The sequence below is a fragment of the Nerophis ophidion genome, linkage group LG16, assembly GCF_033978795.1.
Source record: "Nerophis ophidion isolate RoL-2023_Sa linkage group LG16, RoL_Noph_v1.0, whole genome shotgun sequence".
Lineage (NCBI taxonomy): Eukaryota > Metazoa > Chordata > Actinopteri > Syngnathiformes > Syngnathidae > Nerophis > Nerophis ophidion.
In genome coordinates, this window is record NC_084626.1 from 52,857,836 (window position 1) to 52,873,500 (window position 15,665).

Sequence of the window (15,665 nt, forward strand, 5' to 3'; positions counted from 1 at the left end):
CCTCTTCTCAGTCCTGCGCTTACCAAAGGCATGCGGTAAAAGTAAGCATGCGCTAATTATTTTCAAACCTCTTCTCACTCCTGCGCTCACCAAAGGCATGCAGTAAAAGTAAGCATGCACTAATTATTTTCAAACCTCTTCTCAGTCCTGCGCTTACCAAAGGCATGCGGTAAAAGTAAGCATGCGCTAATTATTTTGGGAAGCGAAACTTTTATTAGTAGATTGCACAGTACAGTACATATTCCGTACAATTGACCACTAAATGGTAACACCCCAAAAAGTTTTTCAACTTAATCCATTCATATTGTTACTAAGACTGAACTGGGGACAATTTTACTTTAGGGTGAACATTTAAAAGCAGGAATTTCATGGGCAAAATAAGGTACTTTCCCATGTATATGGGGAGTGTTGACAGGTATAATTTGCACAAACCTGTGAAAATATGTGTGACTTCCTGTTCAGTGCAAAGTAAACTTCAAAATAAAAGCAGTATTAACAGGCAACATCTGCAGGTTATTGCTTCTCTTCTCAGTAAACGTAAAGCTTCTGAAGGGTTTCCTTTTTTCGTTACAAGATGATTGAAGGTTGTTCACAATTCTAAGTCAATGTTGGTAATTGGTAATGTCAGGTAATTGATTGATTGATACTTTTATTAGTAGATTGCACAGTACAGTACATATTCCCTACAATTGACCACTAAATGGTAACACCCCAATAAGTTTTTCAACTTGTTTAAGTCGATGAAAGATTTGTGGATGAGGAAAGTTGGAGTGAAATAGAAAAAAAGAAAAGGCGACAGCTCCAGGAGGCAGTGGGAGCGTTTCAGATGTAATTAGACACATTTACTAGGATAATTCTGGAAAATCCCTTATCCGCTTATCGTGTTAATAGTATTTTAGTGAGATTACAAAGTCATACCTGAAAGTCGGAAGGCTGCGGTGAACGCAATGTCTCTGAGAGAAGCCAAGGAACCAAGATCACAGCTGCCCTTTTGAGTTGCAGGATGAGGTCGCGGAATCCACTCAAGTCTCCGGTAAGAGCCGACTTAATATCACAAATTTCCCATCCAAAAACTTGCTGGTTGACGTAGAGAAACATGTTCGCTTGACCGCTCTGTGTTAAAGCTTCACAACAAACAAAGAAACACCGGCTGTGTTTCGGTTGCTAAAGGCAGCTGCAATCCACCGCTTTCCACCAACAGCATTCTTCTTTGACGTCTCCATTATTAATTGAACAAATTGCAAAAGATTCAGCAACACAGATGTCCAAATTACTGTGAAATTATGTGATTAAAGCAGACGACTTTTAGCCGCAAGTGGTGCTGGGATAAAATGTCCCCTCCAACCAAATAACGTCACAAACAAGCGTCATCATTCCGCGACGTTTTCAACAGGAAACTCCGCGGGAAGTTTAAAATTGTAGTTTAGTAAAGTAAAGCGGCCGTATTGTCATGTGTTGCAATGTTAATATTTCATCATTGATATATAAACTACCAGACTGCGTGGTCGCTAGTAGTGGCTTTCAGTAGGCCTTTAAAGTCTTTCCGAGCTGGGCTTTACGGTGGCAGAGGGGTTAGTGCGTCTGCCTCACAATATGAAGGTCCTAAGTAGTCAGGGTCCAATCCCGGGCTCGGGATCTTTCTGTGTGGAGTTTGCATGTTCTCCCCGTGACTTCGTGGGTTCCCTCCGGGTACTCCGGCTTCCTCCCACCTCCAAAGACATGCACCTGGGGATAGGCCCCTCCCACCTCCAAAGACATGCCACTGGGGATAGGCCCCTCCCACCTCCAAAGACATGCACCTGGGGATAGGCCCCTCCCACCTCCAAAGACATGCACCTGGGGATAGGCCCCTCCCACCTCCAAAGACATGCACCTGGGGATAGGTTGATTGGCAACACTAAATGGTCCCTAGTGTGTGAATGTTGTCTGTCTATCTGTGTTGGCCCTGTGATGAGGTGGCGACTTGTCCAGGGTGTACTCCACCTTCCGCCCGATTGTAGCTGAGATAGGCACCAGTGACCCCCGCAACCCTAAAGGGAATACCGTATTTCCACGAATTGCCGCCGGGGCGCTAATTAATTTAAAACCTCTTCTCACTCCTGCGCTTACCAAAGGCTTGCGGTAAAAGTAAGCATGCGCTAATTATTTTAAAACCTCTTCTCACTTCGGTACTTACCAAAGGCATGCGGTAAAAATTTGAGTGTGATGTAAGCTTGGACTTTAAATCGTACTAAATAGCTCTTAATCTTCTTCCCTTTATGCGATTTCAAATTACCGGTATTGAAATCAGCCTCCTCCATTTTGAAAATGATGACAGGGGAAGTGTCACGAGTTTGACCAGGCGGTAATACTAAGCATGCGCTAATTATTTTGGGAAGCGAGTTTGACCCCGGCAGTAATTCAAGGCAGCCGCATACTACATGCCCTGCTGTAATTACAGGAAATATGGTATATTTCCATAGGCACTTCCTTCCTTATTTGATTGAAAGATTGAAACTTTTATTAGTAGATTGCACAGTACAGTACATATTCCGTACAATTGACCACTAAATGGTAACACCCCAATAAGTTTTTCAACTTGTTTAAGTTAATCCTTTCATATTGCTACCAAGACTGAACTGGGGAAGATTTAGATTTACCATAAATTGATTAACGTGGACCCCGACTTAAAATAATTGAAAAACTTATTGGGGTGTTACCATTTAGTGGTCAATTGTAGGGAATATGTACTGTACTGTGCAATCTAATAATAAACGTTTTAATCAATCAATTTTACTTTAGGGTGAACATTTAAAAGCAGGATTTCATGGGCAAAATACTGTACTTTCCCATGTATATGGGGAGTGTTGACAGGTATAATTTACACAAACCTGTGAAAATATGTGTGACTTCCTGTTCAGTGCAAAGTAACCTTCAAAATAAAAGCAGTATTAACAGGCAACATCTGCAGGTTATTGCTTCTCTTCTCAGTAAACGTAAAGCTTCTGAAGGGTTTCCTTTTTTCGTTACAAGATGATTGAAGGTTGTTCACAATTCTAAGTCAATGTTGGTAATGTCAGGTAATGTTTACCTATCTTACACCTTGATGTGGCAACATGCACACACATTGGTACTTTAACTTTAACACAGAGGAAAGCTGCATCAAGTCGGCGACAATGAGGTCGACGGCGGACCTGAAGTGACTTCAAAATAAAAGCACATTTTGACAGCCGAGTTGGAATACATTATTCCAGGCATAAACTTAACCACCAGACCTGTCGACATTTGCATTTCAAAATAAGAAGCGTTTTTCCGTAACGTTTTGAAAATTATCTCTTAATATATTTCCGAGCGGCACTTCCTTCCTTATTTGGTTGAAAGATTGATACTTTTATTAGTAGATTGCACAGTTCAGTACATATTCCGTACAATTGACCACTAAATGGTAACACCCCAATAAGTTTTACAACTTGTTTAAGTCGGGGTTCACGTTAATCAATTCATATTGCTACTGCTAACCCCGTTTCCATACGAGTTGGGAAATTGTGTTAGATGTAAATATAAACAGAATACAATGATTTGCTAATCCTTTTCAAGCCATATTCAGTTGAATGCACTACAAAAGACAAGATATTTGATGTTCAAACTCATAAACTTTATTTTTTTAGAATTCCATGGCTGCAACACGTGTCAAAGTAGTTGGGAAAGGGCATGTTCACCAATGTGTTACATCACCTTTTCTTTTAACAACACTCAATAAACGTTTGGGAACTGAGGAAACTAATTGTTGAAGCTTTGAAAGTGGAATTCTTTCCCATTCTTGTTTTATGTAGAGCTTCAGTCCTTCAACAGTCCGGGGTCTCCGCATTTTTGATTTATGAAGCCACGCTGTTGTAACACGTGCTGAATGTGGCTTAGCATTGTCTTGCTGAAATAAGCAGGGGCGTCCATGAAAAAGATGGCGCTTAGATGGCAGCATATGTTGTTCCAAAACCTGTATGTACCTTTCAGCATTAATGGTGCCTTCACAGATGTGTAAGTTACCCATGCCTTGGGCACTAATGCACCCCCATACCATCACACATGTGTAAGTTACCCATGCCTTGGGCACTAATGCACCCCCATACCATCACACATGTGTAAGTTACCCATGTCTTGGCCACTAATACACCCCCATACCATCACACATGTGTAAGTTACCCATGTCTTGTTCACTAATACACCCCCATACCATCACACATGTGTAAGTTACCCATGCCTTGGGCACTAATACACCCCCATACCATCACACATGTGTAAGTTACCCATGCCTTGGGCACTAATACACCCCCATACCATCACACATGTGTAAGTTACCCATGTCTTGGGCACTAATACACCCCCATACCATCACACATGTGTAAGTTACCCATGCCTTGGGCACTAATACACCCCCATACCATCACACATGTGTAAGTTACCCATGTCTTGGGCACTAATACACCCCCATACCATCACAGATGTGTAAGTTACCCATGCCTTGGGCACTAATACACCCCCATACCATCACACATGTGTAAGTTACCCATGTCTTGGGCACTAATACACCCCCATACCATCACACATGTGTAAGTTACCCATGTCTTGGGCACTAATACACCCCCATACCATCACACATGTGTAAGTTACCCATGTCTTGGCCACTAATACACCCCCATACCATCACACATGTGTAAGTTACCCATGTCTTGGGCACTAATACACCCCCATACCATCACACATGTGTAAGTTACCCATGTCTTGGCCACTAATACACCCCCATACCATCACACATGTGTAAGTTACCCATGTCTTGGGCACTAATACACCCCCATACCATCACACATGTGTAAGTTACCCATGCCTTGGGCACTAATGCACCCCCATACCATCACACATGTGTAAGTTACCCATGTCTTGGCCACTAATACACCCCCATACCATCACACATGTGTAAGTTACCCATGTCTTGTTCACTAATACACCCCCATACCATCACACATGTGTAAGTTACCCATGCCTTGGGCACTAATACACCCCCATACCATCACACATGTGTAAGTTACCCATGCCTTGGGCACTAATACACCCCCATACCATCACACATGTGTAAGTTACCCATGTCTTGGGCACTAATACACCCCCATACCATCACACATGTGTAAGTTACCCATGCCTTGGGCACTAATACACCCCCATACCATCACACATGTGTAAGTTACCCATGTCTTGGGCACTAATACACCCCCATACCATCACAGATGTGTAAGTTACCCATGCCTTGGGCACTAATACACCCCCATACCATCACACATGTGTAAGTTACCCATGTCTTGGGCACTAATACACCCCCATACCATCACACATGTGTAAGTTACCCATGTCTTGGGCACTAATACACCCCCATACCATCACACATGTGTAAGTTACCCATGTCTTGGCCACTAATACACCCCCATACCATCACACATGTGTAAGTTACCCATGTCTTGGGCACTAATACACCCCCATACCATCACAGATGTGTAAGTTACCCATGCCTTGGGCACTAATACACCCCCATACCATCACACATGTGTAAGTTACCCATGTCTTGGGCACTAATACACCCCCATACCATCACACATGTGTAAGTTACCCATGCCTTGGGCACTAATACACCCCCATACCATCACACATGTGTAAGTTACCCATGTCTTGGGCACTAATACACCCCCATACCATCACACATGTGTAAGTTACCCATGCCTTGGGCACTAATACACCCCCATACCATCACACATGTGTAAGTTACCCATGCCTTGGGCACTAATACACCCCCATACCATCACACATGCTGGCTTTTCAACTTTGCTTCGATAACAGTCTGAATAGTTCGCTTCCCCTTTGGCCCGGATGACATGATGGCGAATATTTCCAAAACAGTTTGAAATGTGGACTCGTTAGACCACAGAACACTTTTCCACTTTGCATCAGTCCATCTTAGATGATTACGGGCCCAGAGAAGCTGGCAGCGTTTCTGGATGTTGTTGATAAATGGCTTTTGCTTTGCATAGTAGAGCTTTAACTTGCACTTACAGATGTAGCGACAAACTGTATTTAGTGACAGTGGTTTTCTGAAGTGTTCCTGAGCCCATGTGGTGATATCCTTTAGAGATTGATGTCGGTTTTTGATACAGTGCCGTGTGAGGGATGGAAGGTCACGGTCATTCAATGTTGGTTTCCGGCCATGTCGCTTACGTGGAGTGATTTCTCCAGATTCTCTGAACCTTTTGATGATATTATGGAGCGTAGATGTTGAAATCCCTAAATTTCTTGCAATGTCACTTTGAGAAAGGTTGTTCTTAAACTGTTTGACTATTTGCTCACACAGTTGTGGACAAAGGGGTGTACCTCGCCCCATCCTTTCTTGTGAAAGACTGAGCATTTTTTTGGGAAGCTGTTTTTATAGCCAATCATGGCACCCACCTGTTCAATGTGGGATGTTCCAAATAAGTGTTTGATGAGTATTTTTCAACTTTATCAGTATTTATTGCCACCATTCCCAACTTCTTTGTCACGTGTTGCTGGCATCAAATTCTAAAGTTAATGATTATTTGCACAAAACAAATGTTTATGAGTTTGAACATCAAATATGTTGTCTTTGTAGCATATTCAACTGAATATGGCTTGAAAAGGATTTGCAAATCATTGTATTCTGTTTATATTTACATCTAACACCATTTCCCAACTCATATGGAAACGGGGTTTGTAATACACATTATTATATGATCCTAGAAGTGTTGTGTCTCGTGCTCACACAGAAGTCAAGTAACACAACATACTCCTGTCTAGTTACACAACATAAACAGTGCACATAGTGACTTCCTGTTCAGTGCAAAGTAAACTCCAAAAAAAAGCAGTATTAACAGGCAAAATCTGCAGGTTATTCCTTCTCTTCTCAGTAAACGTAAAGCTTCTGAAGTCTTCGGTGTTTTTGTTTTTTCGTTACAAGATTGTTCACAATTCTAAGTCCATGTCTGTAACTTGTAATGTCAAGTAAGGTTTACTAATCTCACGCAATGTCGCAACAGGAAAGCTGCATCAAGTCGACGACAATGAGTCCGCCAGCAAACCCGAAGTGACTTCAAAATAAAGTTTATGATCGGATGGTAGCACTGCATTTTCGTAGCCGAGTTATAATACATTAGTTCAGGCATGAACTTAACGCCAGCATTTAAAAATAAGCAACATTTTTCCATAACATTTTGAAATATCAAGTTATCTCTCATAGAAAATTCATGGGGAAACTCTTTAAACAGGATGAAAAAGGGCAATATAAGGTACTTTCCCATGGAGAACAGGAAGTGTTGACGGGTATGCTTTACACAAACCTGTGAAAATATGAGTTAAACTCGTCAAAACAAACAATACAAGTTATTTTATCATCCTAGAAGTGGCCTTTAAATGTTGTGTGCTTGTATTCTCACAGAAGTTAAGTAACACAACATACTCTTGTCTAGTTACACAGCATAAACAGTGCACACAGTGACTTTCTGTTCAGTGCAAAGTAAACTTCAAAATAAAAGCAGTATTAACCCGCAAAATCTGCAGGTTTTTGCTTCTCTTTTCAGTGAACGTAAAGCTTCTGAAGTCTTCGGTTTGTTTTTTTTTGTTCCAAATTGATTGAAGATGGTTCAGAATTCAAAGTCAATCTCAGTATTGATTGATTGAGTATTGATTGATTGACTGTTGACTGTCGTTCAACAGTCCGGAGACCCCGGACTGTTGAACGACTGAAGCGCTACATAAGTGAAGTGAAGTGAATTATATTTATATAGCGCTTTTCTCTAGTGACTCAAAGCGCTTTACATAGTGAAAGCCAATATCTGTTACATTTAAACCAGTGTGGGTGGCACTGGGAGCAGGTGGGTAGAGTGTCTTGCTCAAGGACACAACGGCAGTGACTAGGATGGCGGAAGCGGGAATCGAACCTGCAACCCTCAAGTTGCTGGCACGGCCACTCTACCAACCGAGCTATGCAAGAATGAGAAATAATTCCACTTTCAAAGCTTCAACAATTAGTTTCCTCAGTTCCCAAACGTTTATTGAGTGTTGTTAAAAGAAAAGGTGATGTAACACAGTGGTGAACATGCCCTTTCCCAACTACTTTGGCACGTGTTGCAGCCATGAAATTTTAAGTTAATTATTATTGGCAAAAAAAATAAAGTTCATGAGTTTGAACATCAAATATATTGTCTTTGTAGTGCATTCAATTGAATATGGGTTGAAAATGATTTGCAAATCATTGTCCATCCATCCATCCATCATCTTCCGCTTATCCGAGGTCGGGTCGCGGGGGCAGCAGCCTAAGCAGGGAAGCCCAGACTTCTCTCTCCCCAGCCACTTCGTCTAGCTCTTCCCGGGGGATCCCGAGGCGTTCCCAGGCCAGCCGGGAGACATAGTCTTCCCAACGTGTCCTGGGTCTTCCCCGTGGCCTCCTACTAGCTGGACGTGCCCTAAACACCTCCCTAGGGAGGCGTTCGGGTGGCATCCTGACCAGATGCCCGAACCACCTCATCTGGCTCCTCTCCATGTGGAGGAGCAGCGGCTTTACTTTGAGTTCCTCCCGGATGGCAGAGCTTCTCACCCTATCTCTAAGGGATAGACCCAAACTCATTTGGGCCGCTTGTACCCGTGATCTTATCCTTTCGGTCATGACCCAAAGCTCATGACCATAGGTGAGGATGGGAACGTAGATCGATCGGTAAATTGGGAGCTTTGCCTTCCGGCTCAGCTCCTTCTTCACCACAACGGATTGATACAACGTCCGCATTACTGAAGACGCCGCACCGATCCGCCTGTCGATCTCACGATCCACTCTTCCCCCACTCGTGAACAAGACTCCTAGGTACTTGAACTCCTCCACTTGGGGCATTGTATTCCGTTTATATTTACATCCAACACAATTTCCCATCTCATATGGAAACGGGGTTTGTAGGTGTTCGCGGGGCTGATCCGGCCCATGTGCCGCGTGTTTGACACCCTTGTGTTATCGTGAGAAAATAAATAAACTAGCATTGCGGCTAACTCAATCTAGAATAGATCTAATCAACTGATGTGTTCTTCTTCCAGCCGACTGTCCACTCCGGTTGGAGAGGTGCCTTTCTCTGGCCGGTAATTCTAGCCTTGTGCGGCAGACCTTTAAATATCTTCACTGAAGAGGCCTTTCCAGCAGCCACGTGGTGTAAGGTGAGACATCGCCAGCCAGTCTGCTACCATCAGCGCACAGAGAGTGTGCTTCGCTAACCTGTTACCTGGACTTAAACTTCAAAATGACCTGTACAGAAATGACTTAAGGGAGATTTTTTTTGTGGTAAGTCCCAACGCCAGTCGTTGAACTCGAATATTGTCTTGTGTTTCTCGCCAGCTCGCAGGGAGCAGCTTGCATTGAATGGAGAACATACTGGTCCTGCTCCCAAAACATCGACAGGATCACGGAGTCTACAGACAAGCGGCTGCATGTGCCTCGCTGCAATCCCTTTGCCCAAGAGCGCTTTCTCTCTGGGCTTTAATGCTGACCGTCAATCCCTGTCGACAATTTTTAATGGGATAAGTTATTGAGGCCGATCAGGTTCAAAACCAGGTCAGGTGTTCCAGTCACTTCCTCATCACAGTTGGTCAGATTTAGTCTATTCTACTTGTTTTTTTGGTCAAGACCATCGTCTTTCAAAGGCTTCCGCATGGTACTTTGGTCGAAAGAACAAGACAAACTGCCCGACATCAACATGTCCTCCGGGGCCGTTGAGGTGAAGAAGGAGGGGGGGCCCCTCGCTCCGGCCTTCCTCAACTCCAACTCCTCCGTCCACCCGGTGATCCTCACTCAGGGACTCGAGGAAGGGAGCCCAGGGACCGGGGGCGACTTTGAGCTCAAAGAGGTGACGTCTTTCACAGAAATGACCAACGAGATGCCTGGGAACGAGGAGAGGTTGGAGATAGTCGCGGTGATGGACTGTCGGGCCAACGCCAAAGGTCAGCGGGAGGAGGATGCTCTGTTGGAGAACGCCAGCCAGAGCAACGAGAGCGACGACATCAGTAATGATCAAAACCCTGAACAGCCGGCACCCCTCAAAGAGACCTCCTTCACCATTGGTCTCCAGGTGGTTTTTCCCTTCCTTTTGGCCGGGTTTGGAACAGCGGCGGCAGGAATGGTGCTAGACATTGTCCAGGTGAGCAATCCCAACATACGGAACACATGCTACATTCCGAACAACATTCAAATAATACAGTAATAGGTCCATGGTCAAATTGTTGACCATAACAACACCCATGTATGTTGTACTCAGGGCTAACCCTGTTAGTCCTGGGGTCTAAGATTCTCTACATACCTGGTAGACTACCGGACATTTGTACAAATACCTGCATGTAAATAGCAGGAACTACACCGTTTTAAGGTGGGGTAATCTCAAAATCCTTTGGATAAAGATAAGCTTATGTCAAGCAATTGAGCAGAGAACCGGTTATGCCGAATGTTACGAACATACTGTGTAAGTTTGTCACTGAAATATTTGAACCAACTGGTTATTGCATATTGTAGCGTCCCGGAAGGAGTTCTGAGTATTTGCTCTGTTGTGTTACGGTGCGGATGTTATCCCGAAAAGTGTTTGTCATTCTTGTTTGGTGTGGGTTCACAGTAGGGCTGGGCGATATGGTCTTTTTTTTATTTTTTATATCTCAATGTTTTTAGGCCGTATCGCGATAGACGATATATGTCTCGATATTCAGCCTTAGCCTTGAATGAACACTTGATGCATATAATCACAGCAGTATGATGATTCTATGTGTCTACATTAAAACATTCTTCTTCATACTGCATTCATATATGCTACTTTTAAACTTTCTTGCAGAGAGGGGAACCATAATTAAGTCAATTTACCAAAATAGTATTTATTAAAGTTATTAAGCAGTGGCACAAACATTCATGTCATTTCAAAACAGAAAGTGCAAGATTGTCAGAGACATTTTAAAACAAGCTATTGGTGCACTTTTGTGCATGATGTCACTAAGATGACATATCAAAACAACACTCAATTAAAGCGCACTTTTTGTACAGAACGCAACTACAAAAGTTTAAAACCAATAAAGTGCACTTTTGTGCATGAGGTCACACATAACTGTCAAATAAAAATGCGTAACAGGAAATCAAATAGTGTATGTCCTTCACTATGTGGTTGGTTACTACGGACGTTATTAAATTCTGTTGTTGACTATTTTTTTTTCATACAATCTGGAAATGGTTGCTTCAGCATTTTGTGGGAATGGCACCGAACGGACACGCAGTTTCAAGCACTCTTCATTCTCTAGCGGGGGACTTTTCAAGTCATGCTACACATTAGCAGTGGTGCTACTTTTTGTAGCAACGCTTTTGCCGCATACTTGTTGGACATATTCCCGTTTGAAGCCAAACCACCGCCAGACGATGGACCCTGTGCTCTTTTTCTTAGGAATCAATTCTTCCTTCATTTGTTACCAGATTGGCACCTTTTTTCTCTCTTATTACCACTCGCACCACTCCGCTAGCATCACAGCTAATGTTACCCATGCTGCTACCTCTCATGCGACAGTATGTGACGTATGTAAGAAGGTGTACTTGTCGGTGAGAAGTAGAGACAGGAAAGAGTGAGAAGAGCCTGTAGAGCAGGGGTCACCAACCTTTTTGAAAGCAAGAGCTACTTCTTGGGTACTGATAATGCGGAGGGCTACCAGTTTGATACACATTTAAATACATTGCCAGAAATAACCAATTTGCCCAATTTACCTTTAATAAATCTCTCTCTCTCTCTCTCTCTCTCTCTCTCTCTCTCTCTCTCTCTCTCTCTCTCTCTCTCTCTCTCTCTCTCTCTATATATATATATAAAAATAAATGAGTATTTCTGTCTGTCATTCCGTCGTACATTTTTTTTCCTTTTGCGGAAGGATTTTTTTGTAGAGAATAAATGATGAAAAAAACACTTAATTGAACGGTTTAAAAGAGGAGAAAACACACAAAAAAAGAAAATTAAATTTTGAAACATAGTTTATCTTCAATTTCGACTCTTTAAAATTCAAAATTCAACCGAAAAAAATGAAGAGAAAAACTAGCTAATTCGAATCTTTTTGAAAAAATAAAAAAAATAATTTATGGAACATCATTAGTAATTTTTCCTGAGTAAGATTAATTATAGAATTTTGATGACATGTTTTAAATAGGTTAAAAACCAATCTGCACTTTTTTTTATAATATATAACAAATTGGACCAAGCTATATTTCTAACAAAGACAAATCATTATTTCTTCTAGATTTTCTAGAACAAAAATGTAAAAATTAATTCAAAAGACTTTAAAATAAGATTTAAATTTTCTTCTACAGATTTTCTAGATTTGCCAGAATAATTTTTTTGAATTTTAATCATAAATTTAAACAAATATTTCACAAATATTCTTTGTCGAAAAAAACAGAAGCTAAAATGAAGAATTAAATTAAAATGTATTATTATTCTTTACAATAGAAAAATTTAAAATTACTTGAACATTGATTTAAATTGTCAGGAAAGAAGAGGAAGGAGTTTAAAAGGTAAAAAGGTATATGTGTTTAAAATTTCTAAAATAATTTTTAAGGTTGTATTTCTTCTCAAAAATTGTCTTTCTGAAAATTATAAGAAGCAAAGTAAAAAAAATAAATGAATTTATTTAAACAAGTGAAGACCAAGTCTTTAAAATATTTTCTTGGATTTTCAAATTCTATTTGAGTTTTGTCCCTCTTAGAATTAAAAATGTCGAGCAAAGTGAGACCAGCTTGCTAGTAAACAAATACAATTTAAAAAATAGAGGCAGCTCACTGGTAAGTGCTGCTATTTGAGCTATTTTTAGAACAGGCCAGCGGGCGACTCATCTGGTCCTTACGGGCACCGCGTTGGTGACCCCTGCTGTAGTGTAATGCCCGCAGCTAAAAGCAACTGCGTAAGATATTTTACTTGAATATCACGATATAGTCATTTTCTATATCGCACAGAGACAAACCCGCAATAGTTCACAGTGTGGCGCATATTTGTGTTAAACTTGTTTATACGGCCACCCTCAGTGTGACCTGTATGGCTGTTGACCAAGTATGCCTTGCATTCAAGGTTTATTGGTGCTCTGTACTTCTCCCTGCGTCCGTGTACCACTCCGTACAGCGGCGTTTTAAAAAGTCTTAAACTTTACTTTTTGAAACTAATGCCGATAAATTTCCGATATTACATTTTAAAGCATTTATCGGCCAATAATATCGGCAGTCTGATATTATCGGCCATCTCTACTGTCTGCCCATCTTTGGCGTCATCCAAACTAAAAATGGCGGCTAGATACGATGTTGGAGAAAGGTCACACCAAATGCAAACGCCACAAGACAATATCGTTAATTACAACACAACAACTTTCAGCTGTGGCAGAATTGCAAACGCAAAAATGGAAGTGAGAGCGAAGTCAGTTTGCTGACGGAGCAGCTTGAGACGAAGGCCTGAAAACAGTGGAATAAACACTCAGTGTGAGTATTATTTCACATGTTTTTAAAATATATATATATTTATGACTTAAAAGTGGTCACACGTCTTTTAAGTATCCAACCTCCAGCCATGTTTCAGAAACTTGTCCGCTGTCACTTTCCTTATGTCTTGATGATGTTCCGCGTTGATTAAAATGAGAGCAGTAGCAGGTCAAACCACTGCTCATTTAATCTCTAAAGATTTAGTTACACTTCATTTTTCAGGTAAATCTTCTGCTAATTTAACCAAAAGAGATGTTGGCTGCACCTTATTTTTGATCGTAATATTGTATTATTTTAATGTTGAAAATGGTGAATCTACTGTTAAAATGTTGGCTACTGTACTTTTATTGAAAATGTCTTGAATGCTGAAAATGAGCAGAAAAGGTTCAACTTGAAAGTGTTGGTTGTTCTTTATTCAAATAAGATGTGACTGCATTGGCTATTAAGTAGGAGTGTAACGGTAAACAAACATTCTGGTTCGGGACGTACCTCGTTTCAGAGGTCAGGGTTCGGTTCATTTCCGATACAGTAAGAAAACAACAAAATATACATTTTTGGGTTATTTCTTTACCAAATTTGCAAAATCTTCCACCAAAAATATTTTTCTTAGTGGAATATTTGATGTGAAGTAATGCGAACCTTGGATAGGTTGATTGATTTTAATTCAATATTATGTTTGGAGCAATGACAGTTTGAAAGAAATAAAAACAGCTTTGTTTTATCAATCAACGTTGCAACTTTTTCTAAATTACATTTAGCCTTCAAGCTTTTTCATTTCACTTTTGTTTATGTTTTTGTTTATTTTAATAGTATTTTTAGAATGTGCCATGGGCCTTTAAAACATTAGCTGTGGGCCGCAAATGGCCTCCGGGGCACACTTTTGACACCCCCGCTATAGATAATAAAAAATAAAATCTGATAAATCGATGGATAAAAAGGAGAGTCTGGCGATTCATGCGCGTTTGTCATAACTCTCTCGCTCTCTCTGTCTCTGCCCCTCCCTCACCAATGCTGCTGCATGCACAAATTGTCTTGTTTTTAACCATCAATCAATGTTTATTTATATAGCCCCAAATTACAAATGTCTCAAAGGACTGCACAAATCATTACGACTACAACATCCTCGGAAGAACCCACAAAACCCCTTCTTAAGCCTGAATTTGCATTGAAAATACACGCAAACCTAACTTAAAATGTGGGACATTGGAGGCATTTAAGAAACTCCACCCGGACAGCCCGGCAAAAGAGGAGGTGTGGTCAGTCTGTCGTAGCCCGGTCGCTGCTAGCATGCCGTGTGTTGTGCCTCAGTGTGCATTGTTTACACAACGTGCGGTACGCTACTTAATATGTCCGTGTGGAAACTCGTTCGGTACACCTCCGAACCGAAACGGTTCAATATAAATACACATACCATTACACCTCTACTATTAATTGTTGTTACTTGCTTGTTTGTGTCCATTATTTTTTTTTTACATCTAATTCCCTTACAAAAAAGACCAAAAATATTGGATTTTTCACCTGCACTATCCAGGATTTATTTCACATAGGGCTGGGCGATATTGCCTTTTTTTAATATTGCAATATTTTTAAGCCATTTTGCAATATACAATATATATTACGATATTTTGCCTTAGCCTTGAATGAACACTTGATGCATATAATCACAGCAGTATGATGATTCTATGTGTCTACATTAAAACATGTTTCTCCATACTGCATTCATATATGCTACTTTTGAACTTTCATGCAGAGAGGGAAATCACAACTAAGTCAATTGACCAAAAGTGTATTTATTAAAGTTATTAAGCAGTGGCACAAACATTCATGTCATTTCCAAAACAGAAAGTTCCAGAAACATTTTAAGTGTCAAATAAAAATGAGTTGCATAATAGGAAATCAAATAGTATTCATCCTTCACTACGTGGTAGGTTACTAAGGTTATGAAATTCTCTTCATTCTGGGGCGGTATAGCTCGGTTGGTAGAGCGGCCGTGTCAGCAACTTGAGGGTTGCAGGATCAATCCCCGCTTCCGCCATCCTAGTCACTGGCGTTGTGTCCTTGGGCAAGACACTTTACCCACCTGCTCCCAGTGCCACCCACACTGCTTTAAATGTAACTTAGATAT

The 15,665-nt window shown here is 41.1% G+C and overlaps 1 protein-coding gene across 2 annotated transcripts in view; it reads left to right on the forward strand.

Moving 5' to 3' along the window:
* The window catches only part of slc41a1 (solute carrier family 41 member 1), a 128,928-nt gene that overhangs the window by 46,596 nt on the left and 66,667 nt on the right, over window positions 1–15,665 (forward strand). For both annotated transcript variants that reach the window (XM_061875512.1, XM_061875511.1), the window contains 2 exons: window positions 9,112–9,228; window positions 9,407–10,205. In XM_061875512.1, the coding sequence (XP_061731496.1) occupies window positions 9,720–10,205 (486 nt within the window). In that variant the 5' untranslated portion in view covers window positions 9,112–9,228; window positions 9,407–9,719. The remainder of the gene's footprint in view (window positions 1–9,111; window positions 9,229–9,406; window positions 10,206–15,665) is intronic.